Source organism: Nicotiana attenuata, unplaced genomic scaffold (genome assembly GCF_001879085.1).
Source record: "Nicotiana attenuata strain UT unplaced genomic scaffold, NIATTr2, whole genome shotgun sequence".
Lineage (NCBI taxonomy): Eukaryota > Viridiplantae > Streptophyta > Magnoliopsida > Solanales > Solanaceae > Nicotiana > Nicotiana attenuata.
In genome coordinates this window covers 483799-509413 of record NW_017670617.1, presented here as the reverse complement: position 1 = coordinate 509413, position 25615 = coordinate 483799, and the positions used below count along the sequence as shown (strand labels likewise).

Here is a 25615-nt window from a genome sequence, read left to right as displayed (position 1 = left end):
TAAAAATTATTTGCTTATTGACATGGAGAGTTGACTAGTATAACATAAATTTTAAGAATATGACAAAAATTACTAAAGAGCAATAATTGCGTGCGCAGATGAGGGGGTTACTTTTTACGGAAAAGACATAAAAATGCCCACTCAACTTTCAGAAATAGTTTATCCATACCATCCGTTAAAAATTTGCTATTTCCATGCCACTGCCGTTAAAGAAATGGCCCATCCATGCCATTATTGACTAACGACTTAATTTTTATTTGGCCCATCCATGCCACTGCCGTTAATCAATAATGGCATGGATGGGCCATTTCTTTAACGGAAGTGGCATGAAATGAAATTTTTTTTAACGGATGATATGGATAGACCATTTTTGAAAGTTAAGTGGCATTTTTAGGCCTTTTCCCTACTTTTTAAATAGATTCAAAATGGAGGATAATATTTAAAGATCATCCATTAAGAGACAATTCTTGTCAATCACCCCTCAGGCGGTTCATCCGCCGGGTGGACCAAAAGTTGGGCTGGACGTTAGTCAGAAAACTTGAGCCCCTCCCAATCCCTTAATGGTCCCCTAGCCCCGACCCCTAAACTATGTGGGTCAGGGTTACATCAAAATGTTTAAAATCGGTGAGCATGGCCTAAGACGTCCTTCTCGTACGCCAACTCAAGCTCAGCATAACGCCGAACGCTAAACTCCAGCAAACCAGCAAAAACCACCACCACCCATTCTCTCTTCTCTCTCTTTACACACTACTCATTACTCTCCTTCCCATTGTCGTTGCCACATGCCTGCGTGAGTTCACATGTACTCTTAGACTAGCATTACCACTGTAAGTTTTTTAGCTTATCATTCTCAATATCTACATTCTTTTAAGTATTGTCGTAAACCAAGCACATGTGCATTTATGAAACTTCTTTCACCTCCAATTCTAATAAATGATGGATATTATTCCTTTCCCTTCTGTGCGTATACATCACTTGATTTTTTTCTAAATTGGAATATATAAATAACTATAAAGAGGTTCTTAAATATTACTAGTACTTATTAATATTTTCTTACTTTAAACTATCATGATTGCGGACTTTACGCTAATTGATAAGAATTTGTTTCTTAGCCTAGGTTTATGCTATTATAGATTATTACTTTCTGAGTTCCAATTTATGCGAGATAGTTTGAGTCGACGAACTTTAAGAAAGAAACAAAGATATAGAAGTAGTGCTGTAGAAAAAGAAGATTTGTTGCAATGTAGCTCCATAAGAACCATAAATAGAAGCACATGAAATATTAGCAGAAATAGAGATTTTAGGCGCAATAGAAAGGAATGCTGTAACCGGGTAGGGAAACACTTATAGATATCAGATGCCCACATATATAGAGTCAAAAATATATGGAGTCATAGATAGGGCCCCAAAAGCTTTGAATTTGCTGCTGGTAATACGATTTAGAAATAGAGTAGCTGTGGGAAGTAGTACTCTAGGTTTTCGAAAGTGTACATGGGAGTTGAGCTTGTTATTACCTATCAGTTATTACATTTTATATTTGAGTCCTATAAGTAGTTATTTTATTTTACTTTGACCCCTAGGTTTTACTTCCTCTATATGTACCGAGTTTGCCATTTTTCAGAGGCTATGAATGAAAGCTGTTATTTCCTTTTTCTTAGCTTAGTTTTTAGCTTTAGTTCTTCTTAAATTCTCATATTGTATCAGCTGGGGAATTCGCACGAAAGGGAATGGGGGAAGAAACTTTTGAAACTTGGGGTCTTAAACGTGCCATAACATTTGTATGGTTATGTGACTTTTGAAACTTGTGGTATTAAGCATTTCATAGCATTTCAGTATCATTTAAAGTACAATTTTTATCAAATATAAAAAAGTGTCATTCTTTCTTAAACGGCTTAATAAGGAAATATTATCATATAAATTGGAACAAGTGAGTAAAACAGTTCTTAATTTTTCTTTATTCATGGATTTTATATAAAAAAAATAAAGGATTTTGCTCTTGGCGGTTAGAGCTAGAAAGTTAATAGTATTTAGTTGTATCAGTTTTATGACAGTGTACTACATATATACATATGTGGTGTGTAGGTACACGAGTAAAACTCTCTGTTTATGGGCGAGATGTTAAACCTGGGAAGTTCGTCTTCAATGGCTACAGTCTCATTGGCTTTGGGATTGATTAGTGTTGTGAGTTGGGGGGTTGCGGAGATACCCCAAATCATTACTAATTACAAGCAGAAATCCACTGAGGGCCTCTCTCTTTTTTTCCTCTTCGCTTGGATTGTTGGGTGAGTGGCAGAATATTTTCTGCAGTGGCCATGCACTTTTGCCATATTATGCTATGGAGCTCTTAATCTCTACATCTTTCAGGTGTTACACTTCTGCAATATGAACTTTGAACATCTTTTCCCAACATATTTGAGAAGCCTTCTTGGATGCAGATCAGTAAAAGATTGCTTTCAATTAGTACAAACTACAAAGCTTCTTATTTATATTAGTTTCTTACTGACTTTTCTAGACATTAGTTTCTCCAATGGTTAGTCACAATTCTGCTTGCTAGTTTTGGTCTTTTCTGTCTCTTCTCGGTTATAGAAAATCTTGTAGGTATTTGTATTGAGGAGTCTTGAGTGGTTCATTATTTAGATCAATACTAGTAACTGAAATTTGCTTTTTTGCATATTAATGCTCTCATCAGTTCTGGGCTTCAAACCATGAAAGTTTCTTCTCAAATTTGAAATTTATGAATATTATGCGCTTCCATCCTCTGTTCATTATCCATTCCTTTAGCATTTAGTCCTCTTTGCATTTTGCTTAATTCCTATCTTCCCTTTTGGTAAAATCAATAAGAAAGGAGACCTTCCGCTACTTTGACATGCTATATATTCCTTCTTCCCCTGAAAGATTCCAAGGGGTGTGCATGTGTTGATAGCTGTTATTCTGTACAAGCAGATCAATTTTTTTTGTTAAACTGGAAATGTTGGTTTCCAATGCCCTTTCATACTCATTTTCTATAGAGGTCTTTGTGATAATTTTTGGGAAAATGACTATTGGGTAGAGAGTCTCTTTTTTTCTTAGTGTATCCTTTAGGTAAAATTTTGTTTTACTTACCTTTTTTGCATTGATAAACTAGTAGAGTACAATACAAGTAAGTTCATTAAATGTTATATGTGCTTCAGGTTCTTCGTACAGTTATACAATTATTAAAATAAATAAATAAATTATACACCACCTTCCAATCATTAATTATATTCAGACACTAGTTCTAAATATAAATTGCCTTTTTATTTTCTCTGCAGGGATCTTTTCAACCTTTTTGGTTGCATGCTAGAACCAGCCACAGTAAGTCATTCATTTACTTCCAGGCTGCAGAATCCAGTGCATTAGTACTTAATTCATCCTTCTCACTTTCGCCTCTCCATATTGTTTCACTGAAACTATGGGCTTCACGTGGATGTTACCGTACTTAAATAGATGTGCCTTCATCCTTTGTGCTTGTATGTCGTTCTGTTTAGGCCTGTACTTCTATGTCTAAACAAATTCGAGAAAAAGATTTCCTTCTTCTAAATTAATCGGGGATTTGATATTGAAGGAATGCGGCATAGTATCAATGAAGTTGGACTATTTGACTTCTTTTCTTGGTACAGAGGCATAGGGTTGAATGTGTGGTTCCATTATAATAGTTTCACTAACTGGTTCATCCGTTAGAACTAAAGAAACTACAGATTGTGCTCTTTCTTTTTGTTGGCATGCTTGTGATTTAATTTGTGTAAAGGCATTGGCTCAATAGAATACGGCCTCACAACTTGCAGCGTAAGCTTTATTAGCAGATGAATCAGTGGTCCATACAACTTCTACGCAGTGTTGTCAAAGGTGCGTTTAAAGCGCGCTTAAGCCCTGAAGTGAGGCTCAAAACATGTTGAGCGCTTCGCCTCGCTTTGGGGGCGCTTCTGTGCCGCATCAAGGCTCTAAGGCATATTTTTCCTTGCCGATGAGTGTAATCATGAAAAGGCGACACTAAACAAATGATATTTTATTTTATCGTAATTATTTTTAAATGTTTTGTCTGCATATGTGTTATTCATGCTTATAATTATTGGTCTTGGACTACATATATATATTTTTACTTTTTCTCCAGTTGCGCCTTTTTTATTAAAGCCCACGCTTTATTTGCGCTTTGCGCTTAAAGCCCCAACAGGCCTTAGAGCTTTTTTGCGCTTTTCGCCTTTGATAACACTGCTTGTGTGACAACTTAACAAGGTTGGACCAATTAACAAATTAACACAACGGAATAGAAAGGTCAAAAACAGTTTCTTCATTGTAATCCTGGTAACAAATATGAAAATGCTTACTCAATTTCATCGTTTTCTGGAAGCCAAAGTTGATCTACCAATATAAATGTAGCTTTGTGGTGAGCTGAAAAGGGCACGCATTCATGCAATAGACTGCAAATTATGGTAAAACTTTTTCTGGATTCACATGCTAACTCTTATTAAAGCAGATTTGAGGTTGTAAGTTTTGTTACGCTTTAAAATTGATTTTGCTTTCTCAAATTTCACTTCAGTATTTGTACATTAGTAACTAGGCGCCCTTGATTAGTTTGACTTTTGGAGGATCTAACTGGCTAAGGTTAAGTTTGAATGTAAGCTCGTTTATCTTGTGGCAGTTGTAACCTCTCTTTATGGTATTATATATCTTCATTGTGTTCCCAATAAGAGAAATGAAATGTTGTTTATGTAATCCCTTTGCAGTAGTAAGTGCTTCAAATTTGCCTGAGTCAATAAGAGATTTGGGTCTCTCTCTCCCCTCTCTTCTCTTGTCCGCTTTCTCTGTGATAATTTCTAGGTAGTGGAATGTGCTGCATGTTATCTAGAAATATGATGCTGTAAACTAACTGATAGTTTTTCCTTACAGCTTGCAACCCAGTACTACATGGCAATGGTAACAAATTTTCTGTAGTCTAAATCATTGCTCTCTGTTATGCTGGGGTAATTATTCTATGAAAGTCTTTGACAGAATGAAATTCTACTTTTATATACGGCAGCTGTACACGGTGACAACACTTATTCTCACTTCACAAACATTGTATTATGCCCATATCTATCCGCGACTAGAATCCAACAGAAGATGGCATGAAGTAAGGAATTTCTTTCTTGCTTCTTATAATGCCAATATGTTAAATATTTTCATTTCCTTTTTATCTATCCGTCTGTGGATTGCTTGTTTCTTTTCCAAGTCACAAGGTTGCTACTCCTGAGAGTTAATAAAACATATAAAATAATGCTTTTATTATGGCTGTCATGAAGACAATAGCTATGTATTTGGTGGAGATTACTTATTTAGTTGTTAAAGGTGTAAAGAGAGGAAAAAAAAGAGATATGGGGAATGATTCTCTTTATTATTTCCAAGAACATGTTTGAAGCAATGTGTTCTGCAACCTAGTTATCCATGCTCCCAAATTTCTCTAGTATTATTACAATCTAGAGATTTATATGCCTGTCTAAAATATAAAGAACTTCTAGTACATTTTATTTTAATTAATATTAGCTGAGATAAGCTCAAATGGAGTGACTTGGACAATAAGAATTCATATAGCTGGTCCAAACTTGTTTGGCATTAAGGCGTAGTTATTATTGTTGTTGTTTGATTTCTGCACAGTGAAGCACTAACATACACCATGGCGAGCCGATCAGGGAGCAAGTGGCTTTACCCTTTAGTCCTCCTGAACCAACTTCCTTAAGTTTATAACTTCCCAGTCCAAAGTCATCTGACACTACCATCCAATGTTGTGGCCCGGTTGGTGTTCTTCCTCTGATCGCATGAACTTGACAAAAGATGTAGCTAGCTTTTTCTACTAGAATTACCTTTGCACGCAAAGTTGCAAGAAATTTAACTATATTTAAGATGCTATATGAAGTAATGGACTAACAACACAAAGCAAATGACGACAAGAAGATAAATGGGAAAACAGAATTTATAAGCAATAGACAAGCCAATCAAAATGCATATTTGGAATCTTAGAAACTGAAACTTGTAAAGTGGAATGTCATAAAGAAGGTCAGCTCACCAGTTTTTAGAAACTGTTGACTAAAGGATTATTCAGACTCAACAAACAAGTTAGAAATTGTCTTCTAAAACTGAAAAGGAAAGAATAGTTAGTTATGGCTTCAACATCATCCAGCATTGACATCTTTTTTGTCTTCAAAGCAGCGACCTTTAAGTTTATAACCACCAAGGTCAAGCAGTTTTAATTTCCCAATCTTTACTAGTGGCTCTATTATGTATTCACGCTACCTAACCCACAATGCAGTATTGCAGTATGACCCATCTCAGTCTCTTTTTAATTTCACACTTCAAACTTAAACAGGTAATATGAGTTCCAAAGGAAGTTAAAAGCCACAAGATGTGCCACATAGCTTTTCCTGAGGCCTTTTGACACCTTAGGAAACTGCTTCTGTAGCTAAGAATTGATTAATATGTAGTGGTAAGGGGGTTAGTGATTTAAACCTTTAACTACTTCTAAAAGAAATATCACCTTTCAAATATTTTTAGGAGCAAGGATGACCCTGAACTGTTGAAGCATAGTAATCATACCGCTTCTTTGGTTTCCATTAAATTTTGTTGAGAATTGTTAATTTAAGAATGTTTTGGATGCAAACTAAATAAGATGAAGAGAATAAATCTTATCTTTTTGCTAAGTATGTTTTAAAGCATGTTGAATTCAAGGAAATGCAAGAAATTTTATCAACATCTTATTAAATTCTTAAATGCCTTTAAATAATTCTCTATATTAGATAATTTTTATTGAATCTAATGTAAGTGTTCGGACTATGTTGAAGGTCAATTTTGCTCCTAAAAATAGTTAAAGGGTTAGAGTGTTTGCCAGTTAAAGTTCATGGGCTACTAGTGCACTTACAACAACAACAACCCAGTATAATCCCACAAGTGGGGTCTGGGAAGGGTAGGATGTACGCAGCCTTACCCCTTACCCTGGAAGGGCAGAGAGACTGTTTCCGACTACTAGTGCACTTACTCAAAGAGATATATGAGTGCAGTTTTGAGGCTTATTTCAGCTAAATATCCAATCATAGCTAACTGACTAAATACTAGTTTTACAAGTTAACCTTTTGTCTGAGTTTTGATTCTTGGAACTTTTGGAATAACCTTATAATAAGCATTAAATTTATGTTTTTTGTTCTTTAGTGTAGCTGCTATGCAGAGATATTTTTGTTCTTAGATTATGCTAAGATTACTTTTGGATGATGCTTGTCTTCTCAATGTGAATGCAAGGTTAGTGAGAGTGGGGACTTCGAGAAGAAAAGTGTGCATAATCATGGAGTAGATGAGTCAAAAAGCAGTAGAGTGTCTTCGACATCTGGATTTTCTCAAAGCTCACCAATTTCTCTTCCAGGTCGCACTCCTATTGTGTCCTCTGGAGGAGATTTATACTACATGTGGGTGATTGCTCTCCAGAAGCCTTTCAAACAGCCTGATCTGTTATGTGAATGTGAATATTATATTGCCATAGCACATTTAAGAGCTATTCTCTTTAGTTGGTTTCTCTTCTTTGAAACATTTGGAGTCCAAAACAAAAAACAGCTCCTGATAAGCTTATAACTGAGTTGCAAATAGAGTCCAACCAACTATATTTTCCTATTTAATTAAGAATGTAAAGTCTGCCTTTGTTCTTTTCTTATGTCAGGAAGATATGATAACCACTTTCAGAAGATACAAAAGAATTCATAAACCTCCGGTTTGAAAAATCACATAGTAATTGCTTACTGTTTCTTGTGACTAGACTTTACATACTTTGCATGTTCGTCCAAAACGACCTAGTTACAGAGATTTGATGCTTCTTTGCTGGTTTTCAGTTGAATCATTCTCAATGCACTGCATCATATTTGACAATTAAAACTCCATTCTTGTATAGCCTACTTATGTTAAAGCAGTAAAGCACATAACAGTCAGACTTTTACTTAAGTTGCCCACAATGATAAAATATATTTGTATACCTCTTTATTAGAAGCTCCCTCATTGATGAATTATCAGGTCAGCAAGATCTCTATCAATGAGTCATACTCCTACAGCTGGATCTTTTCCATCGCACAGAACCCCTCCTTTGGATGCAGAATTCAATTTTAAGGAGCCATTGCTTGAGGAAATCAGAGCCACAAATTCTCTACCTCCACCACACACAAAACGCATGTTGTGTTTGGTGAGCTTTTCTATGATATTTGTTAGAATAGTCATGTAAATAGGAGTAAATAAATAACCCTAATCCAATATATATTAGGAGTAGGACATGTTATGTGTGTATATATATAGGGCTCATTGTAACATATGTTAATACATCAATAATATAATTTCTCCTGTGCTTTCTCACATGGTATCAGAGCTATCGTGAGATATTTATCGCTGTGCATAAATTCCAGCGACTCCGGGAAGAAAAAAAAAAAAAAACCTTTTTTTTCCGGCAAAACAGCACTGTCCGCAAGAAAAAAAATCAATATCCGTCGGTGTTGTGCAAAAACCAACACCACCACGAGATAGATTAGCTTCCGGCGACCAAACCACAAAAATTTCTCCGGCAGAACCTCTCCCACGCGCCCTCACGCGCCGCCGGAAAATATTTTCCGGCGAGTCTCCGTCGTCACGCGCCGGCGCGTGAGGCCTCTTCCGGCCATTTTTTGGCCGAGCTTCTTCAGGACAGCCTGGTCGCACAGCAATTCCGACCCTACCCATCCTATTTTCGTTTGATTCCGACCACTTTGAGTTTTTCCGGCGACTACACTGATTTTTCCGGCAGCTACAGTACTTTTCCGGCAAACACAATGTTTTCTTCATCTGTTTCAGAGAATTTTCAGTTGATTCTTTTTGTTATTTGGTGATAATCCAACCATGTCTTTGGGAGTCGATGCTTTCGGGTCTAGAAACCCGGGTTCTGGCAGTTCCGGTGTTATGATTACCTCAGAACCTTTAATGGGAGGTTCAAACTACTTAGATTGGGCTTCATCTGTCGAGTTGTGGTGTAAAGGTCAAGGAGTTCAAGATCATTTAACAAAAAAGGCTACCGAAGGTGATGAAAAAGCCAAAACACAGTGGGAGAAGGTCGATGCTCAGTTATGTAGTATCCTGTGGCGATCTATTGATTCCAAGTTGATGCCCTTGTTCCGTCCATTCCAGACATGTTATTTAGTTTGGGAAAAGGCTCGTAATCTATACACTAATGACATATCTCGTTTCTATGATGTAATATCGCGAATGACAAGCTTGAAGAAACAGGAATTAGATATGTCTACTTACTTGGGACAAGTTCAGGCAGTCATGGAAGAATTTGAGACGTTGATGCCAGTTTCTGCCAGTATTGAAAAACAACAAGAGCAACGACAGAAGATGTTTCTAGTTCTTACACTCGCTGGACTCCCTAATGACCTTGATTCAGTACGTGACCAGATTTTGGCTAGTCCAACCGTCCCCACAGTTGATGAATTATTCTCTCGATTACTTCGCCTTCCTGCAGCACCTAGTCACCCAGTGAGCTCATCACAGACACTTGACTCATCTGTCCTCGTATCCCAATCAGTGGACAATCGGGCATCTCATACTATGGAGAATAGACGAGGAGGAGGTTGTTTTGGAAGATCTAGACCCAAGTGCTCTTATTGTCATAAATTTGGACACACTCGTGATGTATGCCATTCTTTACATGGCCACCCACCCAAAAATGCTTATGTTGCTCAGACTGAGACTACAGGTAACCAGGGATTTTCTTTATCTGAAGGGGAGTATAATGAGTTCCTTCAGTATCGAGCAAGTAAGCAGACATCTCCACAAGTAGCTTCTGTTGCTCAGACTAATACTTCTGTTGCTGGTAATTCTTTTGCTTGTGTTTCCCAGTCTAGTCCTCCTGGACAATGGGTTGTGGACTCAGCCGCTTCTGATCATATCTCTGGTAATAAATCACTTTTGTCAAATATTGCGTATTCACAGTCTCTTCCCACTGTTACTTTAGCCAATGGGTCTCAAACCAAAGCAAAAGGAGTTGGACAAGCGAATCCCCTACCCTCTGTCACTCCAGGTTCCGTTCTCTATGTCCCTGGCTGTCCTTTTAATCTTGCATCTGTTAGTCGTTTGACTCGTGCCCTCCATTGTGGTATATATTTTATTGATGATTCTTTTATTATGCAGGACCGCAGTACAGGGCAGACGATTGGAACAGGACTTGAATCAGAAGGGCTTTACTACCTTAACTCCCTAAAATCCTCCAAGGCATGTCTAGTTACAGATCCTCCGGACCTATTAGGACATCCAAGCTTATCCAAGCTTCAGAAGATGGTGCCTGGTTTGTCTAGTTTATCCACCTTAGAGTGTGAGTCATGTCAGCTCGGGAAACATACCCGAGCCTCCTATCCTCGTAGTATTGAGAGTCACGCAGAGTCTATTTTTTCTTTAGTTCACTCTGATATATGGGGTCCTAGTAGAGTCAGTTCAACCTTGGGATTTCGTTATTTTGTTAGTTTTATTGACGATCATTCAAGATGTACTTGGATTTTCTTAATGAAAGATCGTTCTGAGTTGTTTTCTATATTCTAGAATTTTTGTGCTGAAATTAAAAATCAATTTGGTGTTTCCATTCGCACTTTTCGCAGTGATAATGCCTTAGAATATTTATCCTCTCAATTTCAGCAGTTTATGACTTCTCAAGGAATTATTCATCAGACCTCTTGTCCTTATACCCCTCAGCATGGGGTTGCAGAGAGAAAGAATAGGCACATCATTGAGACTGCTCGCACACTTCTCATTGAATCTCATGTTCCGCTGCGTTTTTGGGGCGATGCAGTTCTCACAGCTTGTTATTTAGTTAATCGGATGCCTTCCTCTCCCATCCAGAATCAGATACCGTATGCAGTATTGTGTCCCCAATAACCCGTATACTCTGTTCCCCCTCGTGTTTTTGGGAGCACTTGTTTCGTTCATAACCTAGCCCCTGGGAAAGATAAGTTAGCTCCTCGTGCTCTTAAGTGTGTCTTCCTTGGTTATTCTCGTGTTCAGAAGGGCTATCGTTGTTACTCACTTGATCTTCGTAGGTACTTTATGTCCTCTGACGTCACATTTTTTGAGTCTAAACCTTTCTTTACCTCTTCTGACCTTTCTGACCCCCTTGATATATCTGAGGTCTTACCTATACCGACCTTTAAGGAATCTACTATAGCACCTCCTTCACCTTCCGCCACAGAAGTCTTACCCGAGTCTCCTATAGCTCCTCCTTCACCTTCCGCTATAGAAGTCTTATCCATTCCCACCGTTGAGGAGTCTAGTGTCTCCTAGACTCCCTGCCACAGGAACACCACTTTTGACATATCATCGTCGTCCGCGCCCAGCATCAGGTCCAGCTGATTCATGTCCTGCACTCGACCCTGCTAATACTGCGGACTTGTCTCCTCTTAATCAACCGATTGCACTTCGGAAAGGTATATGGGCCACCCTTAATCCTAATTCCCATTATGTCGGTTTGAGTTATCATCGTTTGTCATCACCCTATTATGCTTTTCTATCTTCTTTATACTGTTTCCATCCCTAAGTCTACAGGTGAAGCATTGCTCATCCAGGATGGCGACAGGCTATGATTGACGAGATGTCTGCTTTACATACGAGTGGTACTTGGGAGCTCGTCCCTCTTCCTTCAGGTAAATCTACTGTTGGTTGTCGTTGGGTGTATGCAGTCAAGGTTGGTCCGGATGGTAAGGCTGATCGTCTTAAGGCTCGTCTTGTTGCCAAAGGATATACTCAGATATTTGGGCTCGATTACAGTGATACCTTCTCTCCTGTGGCTAAGATAGCATCAGTCCGCCTTTTTCTATCCATGGCTGCTGTTCGCCATTGGCCCCTCTATCAGCTGGACATTAAGAATGCTTTTTTACACGGTGACCTTGAGGATGAAGTTTATATGGAGCAACCACCTGGGTTTGTTGCTCAGGGGGAGTCTCGTGGCCTTGTATGTCGCTTGCGTCGGTCACTTTATGGTCTAAAGCAGTCTCCTCGAGCCTGGTTTGGTAAGTTCAGCACAGTTATTCGAGAATTTGGCATGATTCAGAGTGAAGCTGATCACTCTGTATTCTATCGGCATTCTGCCTCGAGTCTCTGTATTTATCTGGTGGTCTATGTTGACGACATTGTTATTACCGGCAATGACCAGGATGGTATTACTAAATTGAAGCAACATCTCTTGCAACACTTTCAGACTAAGGATCTGGGCAAACTAAAGTATTTTCTGGGTATTGAGGTCGCTCAGTCTAGCTCAGGTGTGAGAGTATGCCATAGATATTCTTGAAGAGACAGGAATGACAGGTTGTAGACCGGTTGACACTCCGATGGATCCGAATTCTAAACTTATGCCAGGACAGGGGGAGCCTCTTAGCGATCCTGCAAGATATAGACGGTTGGTTGGTAAATTAAATTACCTTACAGTGACAAGACCTGACATTTCCTTTTCTGTGAGTGTTGTGAGCCAGTTTATGGATTCTCCGTGTGATAGTCATTGGGATGCAGTTGTTCGCATTCTTCGGTATATAAAATCAACTCCAGGCAAAGGTTTATTGTTTGAGGGTCGAGGCCATGAGCAGATCGTTGGATACTCAGATGCTGATTGGGCAGGATCACCTTCTGATAGACGTTCTACGTCTGGATATTGTGTCTTGGTAAGAGGAAATTTGGTGTCCTGGAAGAGCAAGAAACAGAATGTGGTTGCTCGGTCTAGTGCAGAAGCAGAATATCGAGCGATGGCTATGGCGACATGTGAGCTAATTTGGATCAAACAGTTGCTCAAGGAGTTGAAATTTGGTGAGATTAGTCAGATGGGACTTGTGTGTGATAATCAAGCTGCTCTTCATATTGCGTCAAATCCAGTGTTCCATGAGAGAACTAAACACATTGAGATTGACTGTCACTTTGTTAGAGAAAAGATACTCTCGGGAGATATTGCTACAATGTTTGTAAAGTCGAATGATCAGCTTGCAGATATTTTCACCAAGTCCCTCACTGGTCCTCGTATTAACTACATATGTAACAAGCTCGGTACATATGATTTATATGCACCAGCTTGAGGGGGAGTGTTAGAATAGTCATGTAAATAGGAGTAAATAAATAACCCTAATCCAATATATATTAGGAGTAGGACATGTTATGTGTGTATATATATAGGGCTCATTGTAACATATGTTAATACATCAATAATATAATTTCTCCTGTGCTTTCTCACAATATTCAAATTGCTGGCAATATTTCTCTCCTTTCTGGGCATCTAATATTCTACTCTCCTTTGCAGGTTTCCATTGTGACATGGTTCCTTTCTGCTGTAAATGTTCTAAAACAAGATAGCATGAAACATAACCTGAGACTACAGAAACCAACAAGTGGAATTGTATTGCAAGTGGGGAGAAAGCTTCAACAGGTATTAAAATTAGTATGACCTGGTAATGATATACTCTAATGTTTCATAAGCATTAGCTTACTTTTTCACTTTTGATCTTTCCCAAAATTTGTCAACTTTCCTTGCACTTTTTTTCTGCAACTGGTTAATTTTAGCTAATTACTATTATGCTGTTTCCAAAGTACCCTTAAGCCAGTTTTTTTTCCTTTCTTTTAACACAAACTTCTTGTCAGTAGACAATACAGGGATTATAATATAGGAATTAGTAATGCAGGGATTAGTAATACTACATGAATTAGTAATGCAAAGATTATTTGTTGTTGGGTGTTTGATTCATTGCACTAAAATTGGATATGTGATTTAGTGGTTCTAAAAATACGTGATCTATTTTTATGCTAGTTGTTAAGCAGTTGATGCTATGTGGATGATTAGAAACAATGTAAGAGCTTAAAAACGAGGTGTTAATCAAACCGAATCACTGCCGATCAGGGCCTCGAGCTTGCGTATTCGAGGACCTCGGGGTCGAATCTGAAGCTTGGCTGGGAGCTATTGAGGGTGATCGATGGAGACTAACTGTTATGGACGAATCAAAGACGGCTCTTTATGGCCAATAATAAGCAATAAATGATAAACTTTAAGTAGAACAAAATAAATATGAGCAATAAATGAAATAACGAGATCAAGAGAATAAGTTAGAGAGTAGAGAGAATGTTCTTGTGTATTTAGTATTGAGCAACAGATGTCTACAAAATGACAAGGATCCCCTTTATATAAGAGGGGGAATCCCAACATAGTGCAAGTGCATTTATTACAAAGATATGGAGATGAGATAGCTAGTTAATGCCACGATACGGGCTCAGACTAGCTTGACAGACTTTGCTGGCTCTAGCTTCATGCCTTGGGAACTCCCCACTTTCTTTCCGTAACCGTCGGTCTCATACTGCCCCGAGGTCGAGCGTCGATGGCCCTCGAGGGATGAAACTCGACCGTGATTTCGAGCCTTCGAGACATTATAACGATGGAAAATTGGACCCTCCGATGTTACCGTATACAATATGGAAGATATCATTTAAAATATTTGTTTATTTTTTAAACTAAAAAGCAATGAGTTTACACCTTGGATGCTTGACTTTCATAGGCTTCTAGAAAAAAGAAGAGGACAATTTTGTCCTTTTGATGCTTTATCTATGTATAAGTTATACATGAATTAGTTATTCCATGTTGATAGTGGTATAAACTATAAAGTTATACCAAAATTGGTGTATTCTCTTTATACAAGGATTAACTATACATGCTTAGAAAAGTAAACCAAACATTGTATAACTATTACAACTTTGAATAGAAAAGTAAAACCAAACATTGTCCTCATTTCTGAAAATACAGCATACAATATCAATTCTAACCTTACGTTCTGTCCTAACTTTAGGTTTCTGCATCATGTTCATGGGCGCTATGTTAGTGTGCATACACTCACACAACCCAAACTAGTTTGAGAATCAGGTTATTTGCCAATGCAAGTTTGGGAGTGAGTTTTACTGTATAACAATTTCCCCGTGTTTTAAGTTACTTCTTCAAGGATAAATATCCAAATTCCGTAAAAAAAAGAATTCCAAGTTCCTTCAAAAAGATTAAAGATGAGCTTAAGCACGACTTTTCTGAGAAACGATCAGCCTCAATTTCTTCTTCCATATTTAGCACTAAGACAGTGCTTCTTAGTTCCTCTATGGGCAAGTTTAGAAAAGAGCATCCTTCTAAACTGTGTAGGGAGTTAATGAAGCTCATCAGGGTATCCGTAGACCAAAATAACAAAAGACGAAGACAAAGATGATCTTTTCAACTGCACTAGTCTACTGCTGCCTTCGAAATTTTTTCAACTGCACTAGTCTATTACTGCCTTGGAAACACATGATGTTCTATTCCATCCAAAATAACCCTTAAATTGCATAAATAAATGGTATTTCCAGTATATCCCTGACTTTTTTCTTCGTTCTTCTAATCTTCCAACTCCAGAAATTCTGTAATATTGTCCTCGGTATCATTCACTTTAGTCCAAACAGATTTAAGGAATGTTCAATACATGCAATTTTAGTTAGTGAAAAACAGGTGGTTTGTGCTTTGATCCTAAGCAGATTTTGACATTTCAAATATTACAGTCTTGAAACTCAAGACTTTGCCTATTTGTCTCTTTCTTCTTTTGTGATTCATGATGGGAACTTTTATTGGGAGTCACAGGTGAATATTTTTTTTTGGTCGGCACAGGTGAATATAACCTTGATGGTGAATACCACAACTAATAGCGGCGGAGTTGGATCATTCCTTGGCTGGGGAATGGCAGCTATTTACATGGGTGGACGCCTTCCCCAGATTTGCCTAAATGTATGTGATCTAAAAATCTTTAATAATTTTAGTGTGGTCATTCTGTTCCAATGCCTTGACGATAAGGACTACAACATCTGAACTGTCTATTAATGCATTTAGACTCAATCAGATCACATAATGCAACTAAAACAATATTATGCAATCCTATGCAATTGAAATGGAATTGGTAAACCTTTAAATTTCTTCATAAATGCACCAAAGGATTTGGCCTAGTGGTCAATGAGATGGGTGCAAACCTTGGAGTTCAAATCCTAGCATAGAGAAAACACATTAGGTGATTTCTTTCCATTTGCTTAAGTCTTGAGCAGAGTAATCTGGTGCTGCGCTGGTGGAGTTACCAGGTACTCGATGGAATAGTTAGGTGCGCACAAGCTGGCCCTGATGCTGCCGTCATCAAGAAAAATAATTCCTTCATAAATTTTCTTATACATGTATGACCTTATTTGAAATAAATAAGAGTGATGCCAGGATTGTAAATTTAGTGTCCAATACTAACTTGATTTTTCTTGTTCCTTCTCCCCCTCCATTTGCTTTTACAGATTAGAAGGGGAAATGTTGAGGTAACCTTATATTTGCCTGGTTTGTTTTAATTATCCAATTTACTACCAAAAGGAATACTAATTGTGATATTGTCTCTTCTAATAATATGATATTCACTACGAAAATATTTTCTGTGAATCTTTGCAGGGTCTTAATCCACTAATGTTCATATTTGCTCTGCTAGGGAATACTACATATGTAGCAAGGTGAGGAGATCCCGACATCATCTGACTTTCTCACTTTGGATATATTAGTCGACTGAAACTTGTATTATTCAGTCGCACACTCACACTGAATCATATCTTTCTCTTAACTTTTTCTTTCACCATATTTTTCTCTAAGTCTTCCTGCCCTTTTGTAGCATACTTGCTAGCAGCTTAGATTGGTCAAAAATTGGACCAAACCTACCATGGCTGGTGGATGCAGCAGGATGTGTACTTCTTGACACATTTGTATCCTTTCAATATACAATTCATTTCTATAATATAATTTTATCATGTTGATCATTTCTTGTCCAACATATATTACTAAAAAGTGCAAAGGATAGTTTGAATTTCCTTTGATTGAATTTCTTGTCCAACATATCCTGTTGATCATTTCTTCTCCAACATATATTACTATGATTGAATTTCCTTAATTTCATATTTAGATACTGATTCAGTTCGTGTTCTTCCGCTATTGGACTCAAAGGGATCAGCAGATTAAAGAATAAGTGAATCCATTGATCAGACATGTTTTGGTATGCAATTATCCTACATCTCCCGCAGTATACTTTCCTGCAACTTTTCTTCTGTATAACTTTGGCATTTTCTCTGTTATGCTGTCACTGTATGTGGTAATCGTTAGTGCTGGGTTGCACCTTGGGTTTTATTTTTTATGTTTATGTCAGAATCAGAACATGAGGTAAGAACTTGTATTCTTAGGGTAGGTTATAAATGCTCTGTTATTTGCAAACAGGAGCTGCTGTGTTTGGGAGACAGTATCTGCATTGCGTATTTTAGCTAATAAATTTAAATGAAATACTACTTGAATGCATGTACTATAAATATTTGTCTTGTCAAATTTAAGATGGACACTTCTTATTTCTTCTTTCTTCCTTTTTTTGGGGCTTAAAGAATCTGCGTGGCATTATCTCTGGCTGAACTTCTGAATATGTGGGATCACAAGCAAAGCTTTGCTGACACCACAGATACTTTTTGCATTGATTTGTCATCTATATAAGATGTTATAGTGCAAGTTAATCTTATAAGGTATGTTGAGATGTACCACAGCCAAGAGAAAAAAGAAACTCTACGATTTGTTTGTCCCTACTTAATATGAACTTACCAAAGTGGACATACACCTATATATTAGCTTCCTCGTTTTTATAGTATCTGCAATCTAACTCTTAAATAAAACATAAAGATTTGCACTAGACAATATTTGTGTTTTGTATTATGATGCTCTCATTTTAGTTCCTAATCTAAGAAACATTACAGGAATATCTCTTGGTTTTCATGTCTAATCATCCCGTAACCTCATTGAATTTGTGAGGCCACAATAGCTGCTATCCAGAATGCCTTGCACGCTGCCGAATTGACAAGGGAGTGCCAAAACGCTGCAGTTATTTGTACAAGAAAAGCTCCAAGATACCTATCTTCAGCTGATAATTGTCTATCCACATCCCCTTTTAAATATTTGAGCAATTTGATCGAGTTAGTTGTGTTCCCTGATTTCCTTTTCTGCTTTTCCACACGTTTTTATGTTATGCAAATAAAATGACTTTTGTTCTGAAATTTTTGCTACATTTATTATAAGAATTTGCAGGGGGTGTACTCCACTAAAGCTGGTATTTACCTTTTATCTCATTTTTAAAATGTTGTGCAAAAGTATGCTCCTTTTATTTAACTTTTTTTAACCCTTCTACTAAGCTTCTTCTCCAACTTTTCTGCAACTCTTCTTCTTCCACAACCCCACAATGTGCCTATCTATTTTTCGACGTATGTACGTCTTCTTCTTCTTAACCTACTTTCTTTATTTCTTGCATTCTAATTTCTCACTTCATTCCTTTGTTTTTCCTTTATTTTTATGGGGATTAGTGAATCCTATTCTGATCCTTAGTAGTCTTTGCTGCTGAATGTACGTTACCATTTTTGCAATTGTTTGCGTTCGTTTGCTTTCACTTCATGGGAAATACCAAAACTAAGATATACGACTATTGAGTGTATTTCAGAATTTCTTAAAAGAAATTCTACGATATGGAGTTTGAACTTAAATTTTCATGGAGTTTGAAATAGTTATCATGGGTGAAATAGTGTTAAAGGGTTATTTCAAATCATGGTATGTCGTAATAAAGTTTTGAAATAGGTATCATGAATAAAATAATAATAATTGTCTAACTATTAAATAAGCAAAATCAGCGAAATCGATACGTGAAATAATTTTCATGGTACCTCTTTTGCACTCCCATGTGTGTTGTGGAGTTCGAACAAGCCTTGCTATAAACAAAATGTATTATTATCTTGTGAATGTTTGAACTCCATGAATTATTCCTGGACTTCGAACTAATAAATGTTGAAATTCCATGAATTAATCCTGGATTTTGATCTCCACATTTCAAACTCCAAGAACAATTCATGGAGTTTCAACTAATAAATGTTCAAACTCCAATAATCGTTCCTGGAATTTTTTCATGCTTTAGTAAAGGGTATTTTTATCCGAGTATTTTTTCGTGTCAGAAAGGAGAGACTAAATATTACTATAGCGATCCAGCCGGTTATTTTGTGAATTTGAGCTCCATTCCCCTATTTGATGCTCCTCGTATGTTTGTGTATTATTTTGTGACTTGCGGGGATGTTTGGTCTGATTTCAGGAAGGTTTTGGAGTGAATTGGAACACTTAGTTCCGCTGTTGGAAACTTAGGTTGTAAGAATTGACCAAGGCTTGACTTTTGTATAAACGCCCTCGAATTCATGTTTGGATTGTTCTAATATGTTCATATGGTGATTTCATTCCTTGGCGTATGTCTAGATTTGTATTTGGAGGTTCCTAGAATGATTTAGCTCTATTTGTAGAAAGTTGGCAAATTCATAAGTTTGACCGTTAGTTGACTTTGAGGCTATTGCGTTCAGATTGTTGTTCCGGAACTTGAAATAGGATTGTTTTGTCATTTGGGTCTTGTGCAAAATTTGGTTTCATTCCGAGTTGACTTGGTATAAATTAGACGCTTGGTTGTGAAATTTGAAGTTCTTGAACTTGGAGGCTTGTATGATGTATTTTGTTGTTTGATTCTTGGTTAAGGATGTTATTTTGATGTTTTGAGCTTACAAGCGAGTTCGTATGAGGTTTATATACTTGTGTGGATGTTTAGTGTAGGGCCCGAGGTGCTCGGGAGAATTTCGGATGAGTTTTGGAGTGGTTTTGCAAGCTCAGGTTTTCTAGTGCTGCAGACATTGCAATTGTGATGGTCTGCTCGCAATTGCAAAGGTCCGTATTTGTAGAGTCTTGATCGCATTTGCGATAATGGACTGTGAAGGCCAGCTTAACAAGTGTGAGGCTGGTGCGCAATTACAACATCTGCATTTGCAAATGGATTATCGCATTTGCGACACTTGATTGCATTTGCAATTCTCCCGGTCGCATTTGCGAGAACTGATGCTGAGGGAGCTTGTTTGTATTTACGAGCCATTTCTTGGTTTTGCGAGGCTCGTAATTGCGAACCCCTGGTCGCATTTGTGACTTCTACAACTGATTATTAGAAAGGAATTTCGGGACCTTGACCCATTATCTTATATTTTGAACCCTAAACTTGGAGAGGGGCGATTTTTGAAATGGATCTTCACACAAGACTTTAGGGTAAGTGATTTCTACATATTTCTATCATTATTTCAAGAATCTACATGGATTATTAACACCCAAATATGAATTTTTGAGGAAAATTTGGGTGGGTGGGTGGGGTGGGGTGGGTGATCGGGTCTAACCCTACACCACTACAGAGTAGCAAGAGCAGTCGATGCAGCTTTTACCCGAGAAGGTCGGGATCGTATCCACAGGGAGCTAGAATGTTTGGGAATTGGGTTCCTATCTACACTAGTAACGTGCAAAGTAATTGTTTACACTTTTAAACATGTGTTGATGGTTCACTAATCTGGATTATCACTAATGATACTGAAATTAAGCTAAGTATGATATCTTTTTGTGAGGTTTTCTTAATTTATGGAAAGGCACTAGGGAAGTGACTTTCCCCTAGGTGAATACTTGACGGGTTCTAAAGCCTAAGGCAAAGTTTTTATGTTTGGGATTGTGATATAGCCAATGCACGAAACTACTCACTCTATGCCTCTCGGTAGCTTTAGTGACTTTGCCCTAATTGGCTTTCTCAAGACCAATTGGGTGTCAAAATTGTGCAAGCAATATAGGCTCAAGTCGGGTATTACTATCTCTAGGTTTAGCCCTTTAATTGGGGCTATCAATCTCTTGAATACGCCTCAATTCCTTGTTGGCCTGATTTTCCTAAACTCAAGCTCTCTTTCTCAAGAAGAGCCCAAGTCAAAAAGGCACAAATTAGTGTTTGCAACCACTAATTCAATATGGAAAATACAAATCAAGCCAAATATCAACCATCCATAAACATCTAAGCCCTAAAACAAGAGACCCATCAAATACCCACACTAGGGTTGAGCCACAATCTAAGCTAATGGGTCTAACTACTCATAATATTGGAAGAAATCAGATATTGAGATGAAGAATAACCCATAAAATATAATTACAAGCTAAGATTTGAAGATTCAATGTTAAACTAGCTACACAATTACTCAAAATAGCTAAAAAACAGCGTTCACGTGCTCAATTACAAATAAGATGACCTAAAAATCTAAAAAAGAAGGGGCAAAGGTCAAAATTGCCCCTCTACTATTGTTTATTGGTTACTTGTTCCACCCGTTAGACTTTTCGGCCATTATTGTCCCTGCTGTTAATGAAGTTTGAAAAAATTACCCCTAACCCTAACGTTTTGACACTGTGGAAGCTGACCACATCAATTTTATCCATGTCAGCTGCCATGTCATTAATTAATCACACCAAGTTAAAACCCTAGAGACTCCATTTCAGATGAGCTAAACGAATAACAAGGACTTTTCCAGATTTTGAAGAACTTGAAGAGTTCTTCAACTCTTTTCACTATTTAGAAATGGACTTTTCAAGTTTTCTTCTCTTAAATCTTGATGAAATAAGTGTTAAACTCCGAATCTAACACAAATAAATGATTTTTAGAAGATTTAAACAATAAATCACTGAACATCTATTAAATATTCAGATCTGTGAACATGAAAACCCGAAATGGGTTTTTGATTTTATTTCAAAATTAATCCAAACCAAGACGGCAGCAAATCCGATTTGGCACATACTGACATAAGCTAGGTAATTGCTGCAATTCACTTTCAGTATTGTTTTGGAACGTTTGTTTACTAAGGACCGCTTTGACCAAAGTTCAAAACTAAATGGGATTAATATTAGTGTCGACGAGTAAAATCCCATACTTGATTCTTGAACTGAATCCTCGTACAACAGCTACAGAGAGGGCCACAATTATCATGAACAAAAAGAAATTTCCGGCCACTTCATTTAGTTCATACTAGCTATTTCGCTGGACAAAAATGCCCTTGAAGGAGGTACCGCGGACCGCGGAAAATGGATTGCAGCCGCGGTAGGCTTTTTGGCTTCAAATCTTGTTCTATGAATCTGGCCACCGCGGACCGCAATAAATAGACCGCGGCCGCGATGGCTTCACCGCTGCCGCATAAAATCAATCACGGTCAGCGGTGTCTTGAAACTTCCAAACTTCATGCTCTCTGAATCTATTCTCCGCGGACCGCAAAAAATGGACCGCGACCGCGATGAGGCTACCGCGGCCGCAAAGAATCAACGACGGGCCACGTTGCTTGAAATTCCAGGATTGCATCTTCTCTGGTCTTTGCCTCCGCGGACCGCGATAAAAAAAGCGTGGTCGCGGTGGGTCTATTACAGCCGCGGTGGATTTACTGCTGTAGCGGTGCTTTGATTGGTTCTTGGTACTTGTGCAGGTTTCACTCCTTTTTGAGCTGGTTTTGACTTCCTTGTCACTTTTTGACCAAACACTGCAAACAAGCACAACATGTAAGCTTTCAGGATTACTTGTATACACTTTTAATCCAAAACTCAAGCAAAAAGGAATATAAAATAGACTAGAATCCCTAGTTATCAACTCCCCCAAACTTAAGCTTTTGCTTGTCCTCAGGCAAACAAAGTAAGTCCCACCTCCTTAAGAATAAAACCAAGAAAATTCAGCTGACCTAAAGTGACCTCATCTAGCATCAATAGGGACTAACAAATGCCCTCAATTCAAATGAATCATTAACAACATTCAACCTTTTTAAGCACCGTGGTTTTAGTGCGACACAAAAACATCAAGAGTTGACTCAACTCATCAAGGAAACTCTTTCTACTACTTTGGTCATTGTGGAATCCAAACTTATACTACTCACTCTTCCTTAAGCAAATCCTCACTTTTAGATTGAATCACTCAAAACGAGGATTGTGGAAAACATACTCATCTCTCTCAAAGAAAGGTCACAAGTCTGACTCTAAGTACCATAAGCTTGCCCCTTATGTGAGTCACCACTAATGTAAGCTTCACTCAACTCAAGATCATATAGGGCTTTTGTGGGAATACAATGAAGGCTTTTGGTTCAGGGTAGGATATATTTGGTCTAAGAAGGTTTCATCTTCCCTTAAGCACTTCATTTGCTTCATTTTGGCACATATTCTCTTGACTCTTTGAGTCATTTACTTCTTTCTTAGGGGTTAGAGAGACACACCGTCACCCTTTCTTGTTCATTTCAAACCTTTTTCTTCTTTCTAATCTTTCCACGCCTTTCATCTTTTTACTTTTATTGAATCCCTTTATTTCTTCTACATTGTTCATTCTTTTTGACTTTTTGATTTTCTTTCTTTTTTCTTTTTGCCTTTCCTTTTCTTCATTTTGTACCTTTTACCACTTTTTGCATTCCTCGTCTCTCCCCCCAAACTTATGCTTTTGCCTTGTGCTAAGGAAAGATCGGGTGCCAAGAGAGGGTCTTTTTAGAATAGGTAAAGGCTTGTATCATGGTCTTTGAAAGAAAAAGGGCTTGGCTCAAAGGGGTTTACTGGGGATATTATCATTGGTAGGCTATGAATGTTTTCAAGATACTATTCGGATCAAGGAGAGCCTATAATCACTTCTCAAGTCAAACTACAGTTAGGAACTCGCCTAGACAAACATTCAGGGCAAGTTCTAGACTCAATGGCACGTGACTTGGACTTGCAAATCAATTTCCCACAACACAAGCCATAGGATTGCTAAAAAGACAGAGTCAGGGGCCTACAACAACCTTAGCTAAGATTTGAGCAACGCAAATGGTCCCGAAAAATCACTTGATGATTATTAGCCAACACAAGAGTCTCAAGGTCACAATTGTCACCGTCCTATATACACCAATTTGTTTTTAACCATAAGGTCAAAGACAAATGTGTTAGGCCCAAGTGAAGCTTTGCTTGAGGCACTATTACTCACTAGCTACTATTTACATAAAAACGAAAAGAAAATAGACTCAAACCCTTAAGAAGGTTGTCATGCCATCCATCATCGGGAAGATCCACCCGGTTCACACAAACTCCACCTTTGGAAAGAACTGTGGCATTAAGAAAACCAAAGGCTTATTGAACGCAAAACTCAAAATAAGAAGCTACAGACTGAAAAAGAAGCTACTAAAATAAAGTAAGAAGCTATGAAAGAAAATGCGGAAGGTAAACTAAATATGTACAATATGGGATTTAAACGAATATACATAAGAGGGAATGAATATATACATAAGAAAGCAACTTTATATACAAACCAACATTGCAAAATACGAAAAGTGAAATAAACTGGTAAAATTATATACATACCAAAAGTGAAAAAGCATAACAAAAAAGAAAATAGTATCATAATTACACTCCAACATCATCAAAATAGGGCTACCCCCTCATATGAAAGCTAGCATTGTCCTCAATGCTAACTAGCCAAAAATAAGCTCAAAAAGAAGATAGAGAGTAAAGAAAACTCCCTATAGGTCTTCCATCTGCATGGGGTCATGAGCCTGGGTCCCTAGGTCATGAGCCTGATCGGGAACCTGTGACTGGATCCCTGTAACCTGTGCCTGCTCTGGGACCTGAGGCTGGCTAGAGGAACCTCCCTGCGGGTCCTCCAACTCAATCACTGCATCATCTGCCTAGGGGATCGGTCTCCTCCTCTTTGGTGCCCTCTCCAACTCCTGCTCTTGCTCCGGCTCAGTCTGAGCTGCTGGAGGCTGGTCATGCAACAATAGCTCCAATGGTAGATGATCAGCAGCCTTCATCTTCTCCACTTCTCCCCTCAACTCCTTCACAGACTCCTTTGACGCCCGAGTATGTTTTAGCTTCTTTGTCTTCTTGGTCAGCTCCTTCAGTGACTTTCCATGAGCATCTATAACATCCATAATCAACATTTGGTTCTCCAGGAGCTTCTTCTAGTTGTCCAGAAGCTCCTTCCACTAAAGTTGGAACCTGTGGCTGTGGGGGTACGGACTGGGCTTCCACTGAACTAGAAAGTACAGACAACTTAGAAGTTGTTGTCTGCATCCAGTTGTTGATACTACAGAGTGTTTGGTTTAAACGGTGGGCAGTCAATGGGTAGGCTGAGGATGATGGAATATCTGGAGTTGAAGTAGATGGTCCGGAGGCAATATCTGGTATGGCTGTGGGAGACTGAGAAGAAGGGACTACTACTACTAGCTCTTCAGACTGGCCAGTAGAAGTAGTGGCTTTGCCTTTAGGATCTTTGGCTTTGGGGTTTTCATCCGCCTTGAGGCTGTACCAGGAAAAGGGCATCTTGGGTTTCACCTTCACGTCAATCCTTTTCTCCGCCTCCTGGTCCTCTAAATACATTGTAAGGAAGTTCGGGAAGGGTATGATCTGTCACCCTCATTGACCACCCTAGTGATCACCCTAGACATGACATTCCCGATATTGATCGGGTACCCCACCATAATAGAAGCCACCAATATCGTCCGAGAGACCGGCATGGAGTTTTCATGGGTAGTGGGGTCCAGCCTGCTGCATACAAAAGTCTCCCACCCCTTCGCCTCAAAATTTAGAGTTTTCCTCAAAATTTGAACTCCTGATGTTAACCATGCTGGGGTGGTGACCGGAAGAGCCAAATATGATGCTAACCATGGACGGGCTACCTCATAAAGTGCCAATTTC

At 38.2% G+C, this 25615-nt stretch overlaps 1 protein-coding gene across 6 annotated transcripts; it reads left to right on the top strand.

Moving 5' to 3' along the window:
• The first annotated feature begins 502 nt into the window (after positions 1–502).
• LOC109241563 (probable vacuolar amino acid transporter YPQ3) lies at positions 503–18179 on the top strand. Of its 6 annotated transcripts, none has more exons than XM_019408313.1 (14): positions 503–827; positions 2083–2282; positions 3291–3333; positions 4906–4932; positions 5036–5128; positions 7282–7445; positions 8041–8206; positions 13316–13441; positions 15680–15796; positions 16339–16359; positions 16487–16545; positions 16701–16791; positions 16989–17078; positions 17818–18179. In XM_019408313.1, the coding sequence occupies exons 2-13, from the start codon at positions 2107–2109 to the stop codon at positions 17049–17051; spliced, it is 1146 nt and encodes a 381-aa protein (XP_019263858.1). In that variant the 5' UTR covers positions 503–827; positions 2083–2106; the 3' UTR covers positions 17052–17078; positions 17818–18179. The 6 variants fall into 6 exon arrangements, with proteins under 6 accessions (XP_019263858.1, XP_019263859.1, XP_019263861.1 ...); XM_019408314.1 differs by having other exon boundaries at positions 2083–2364; XM_019408316.1 differs by having other exon boundaries at positions 504–827; positions 2365–3333.
• The last annotated feature ends 7436 nt before the right edge of the window (positions 18180–25615 follow it).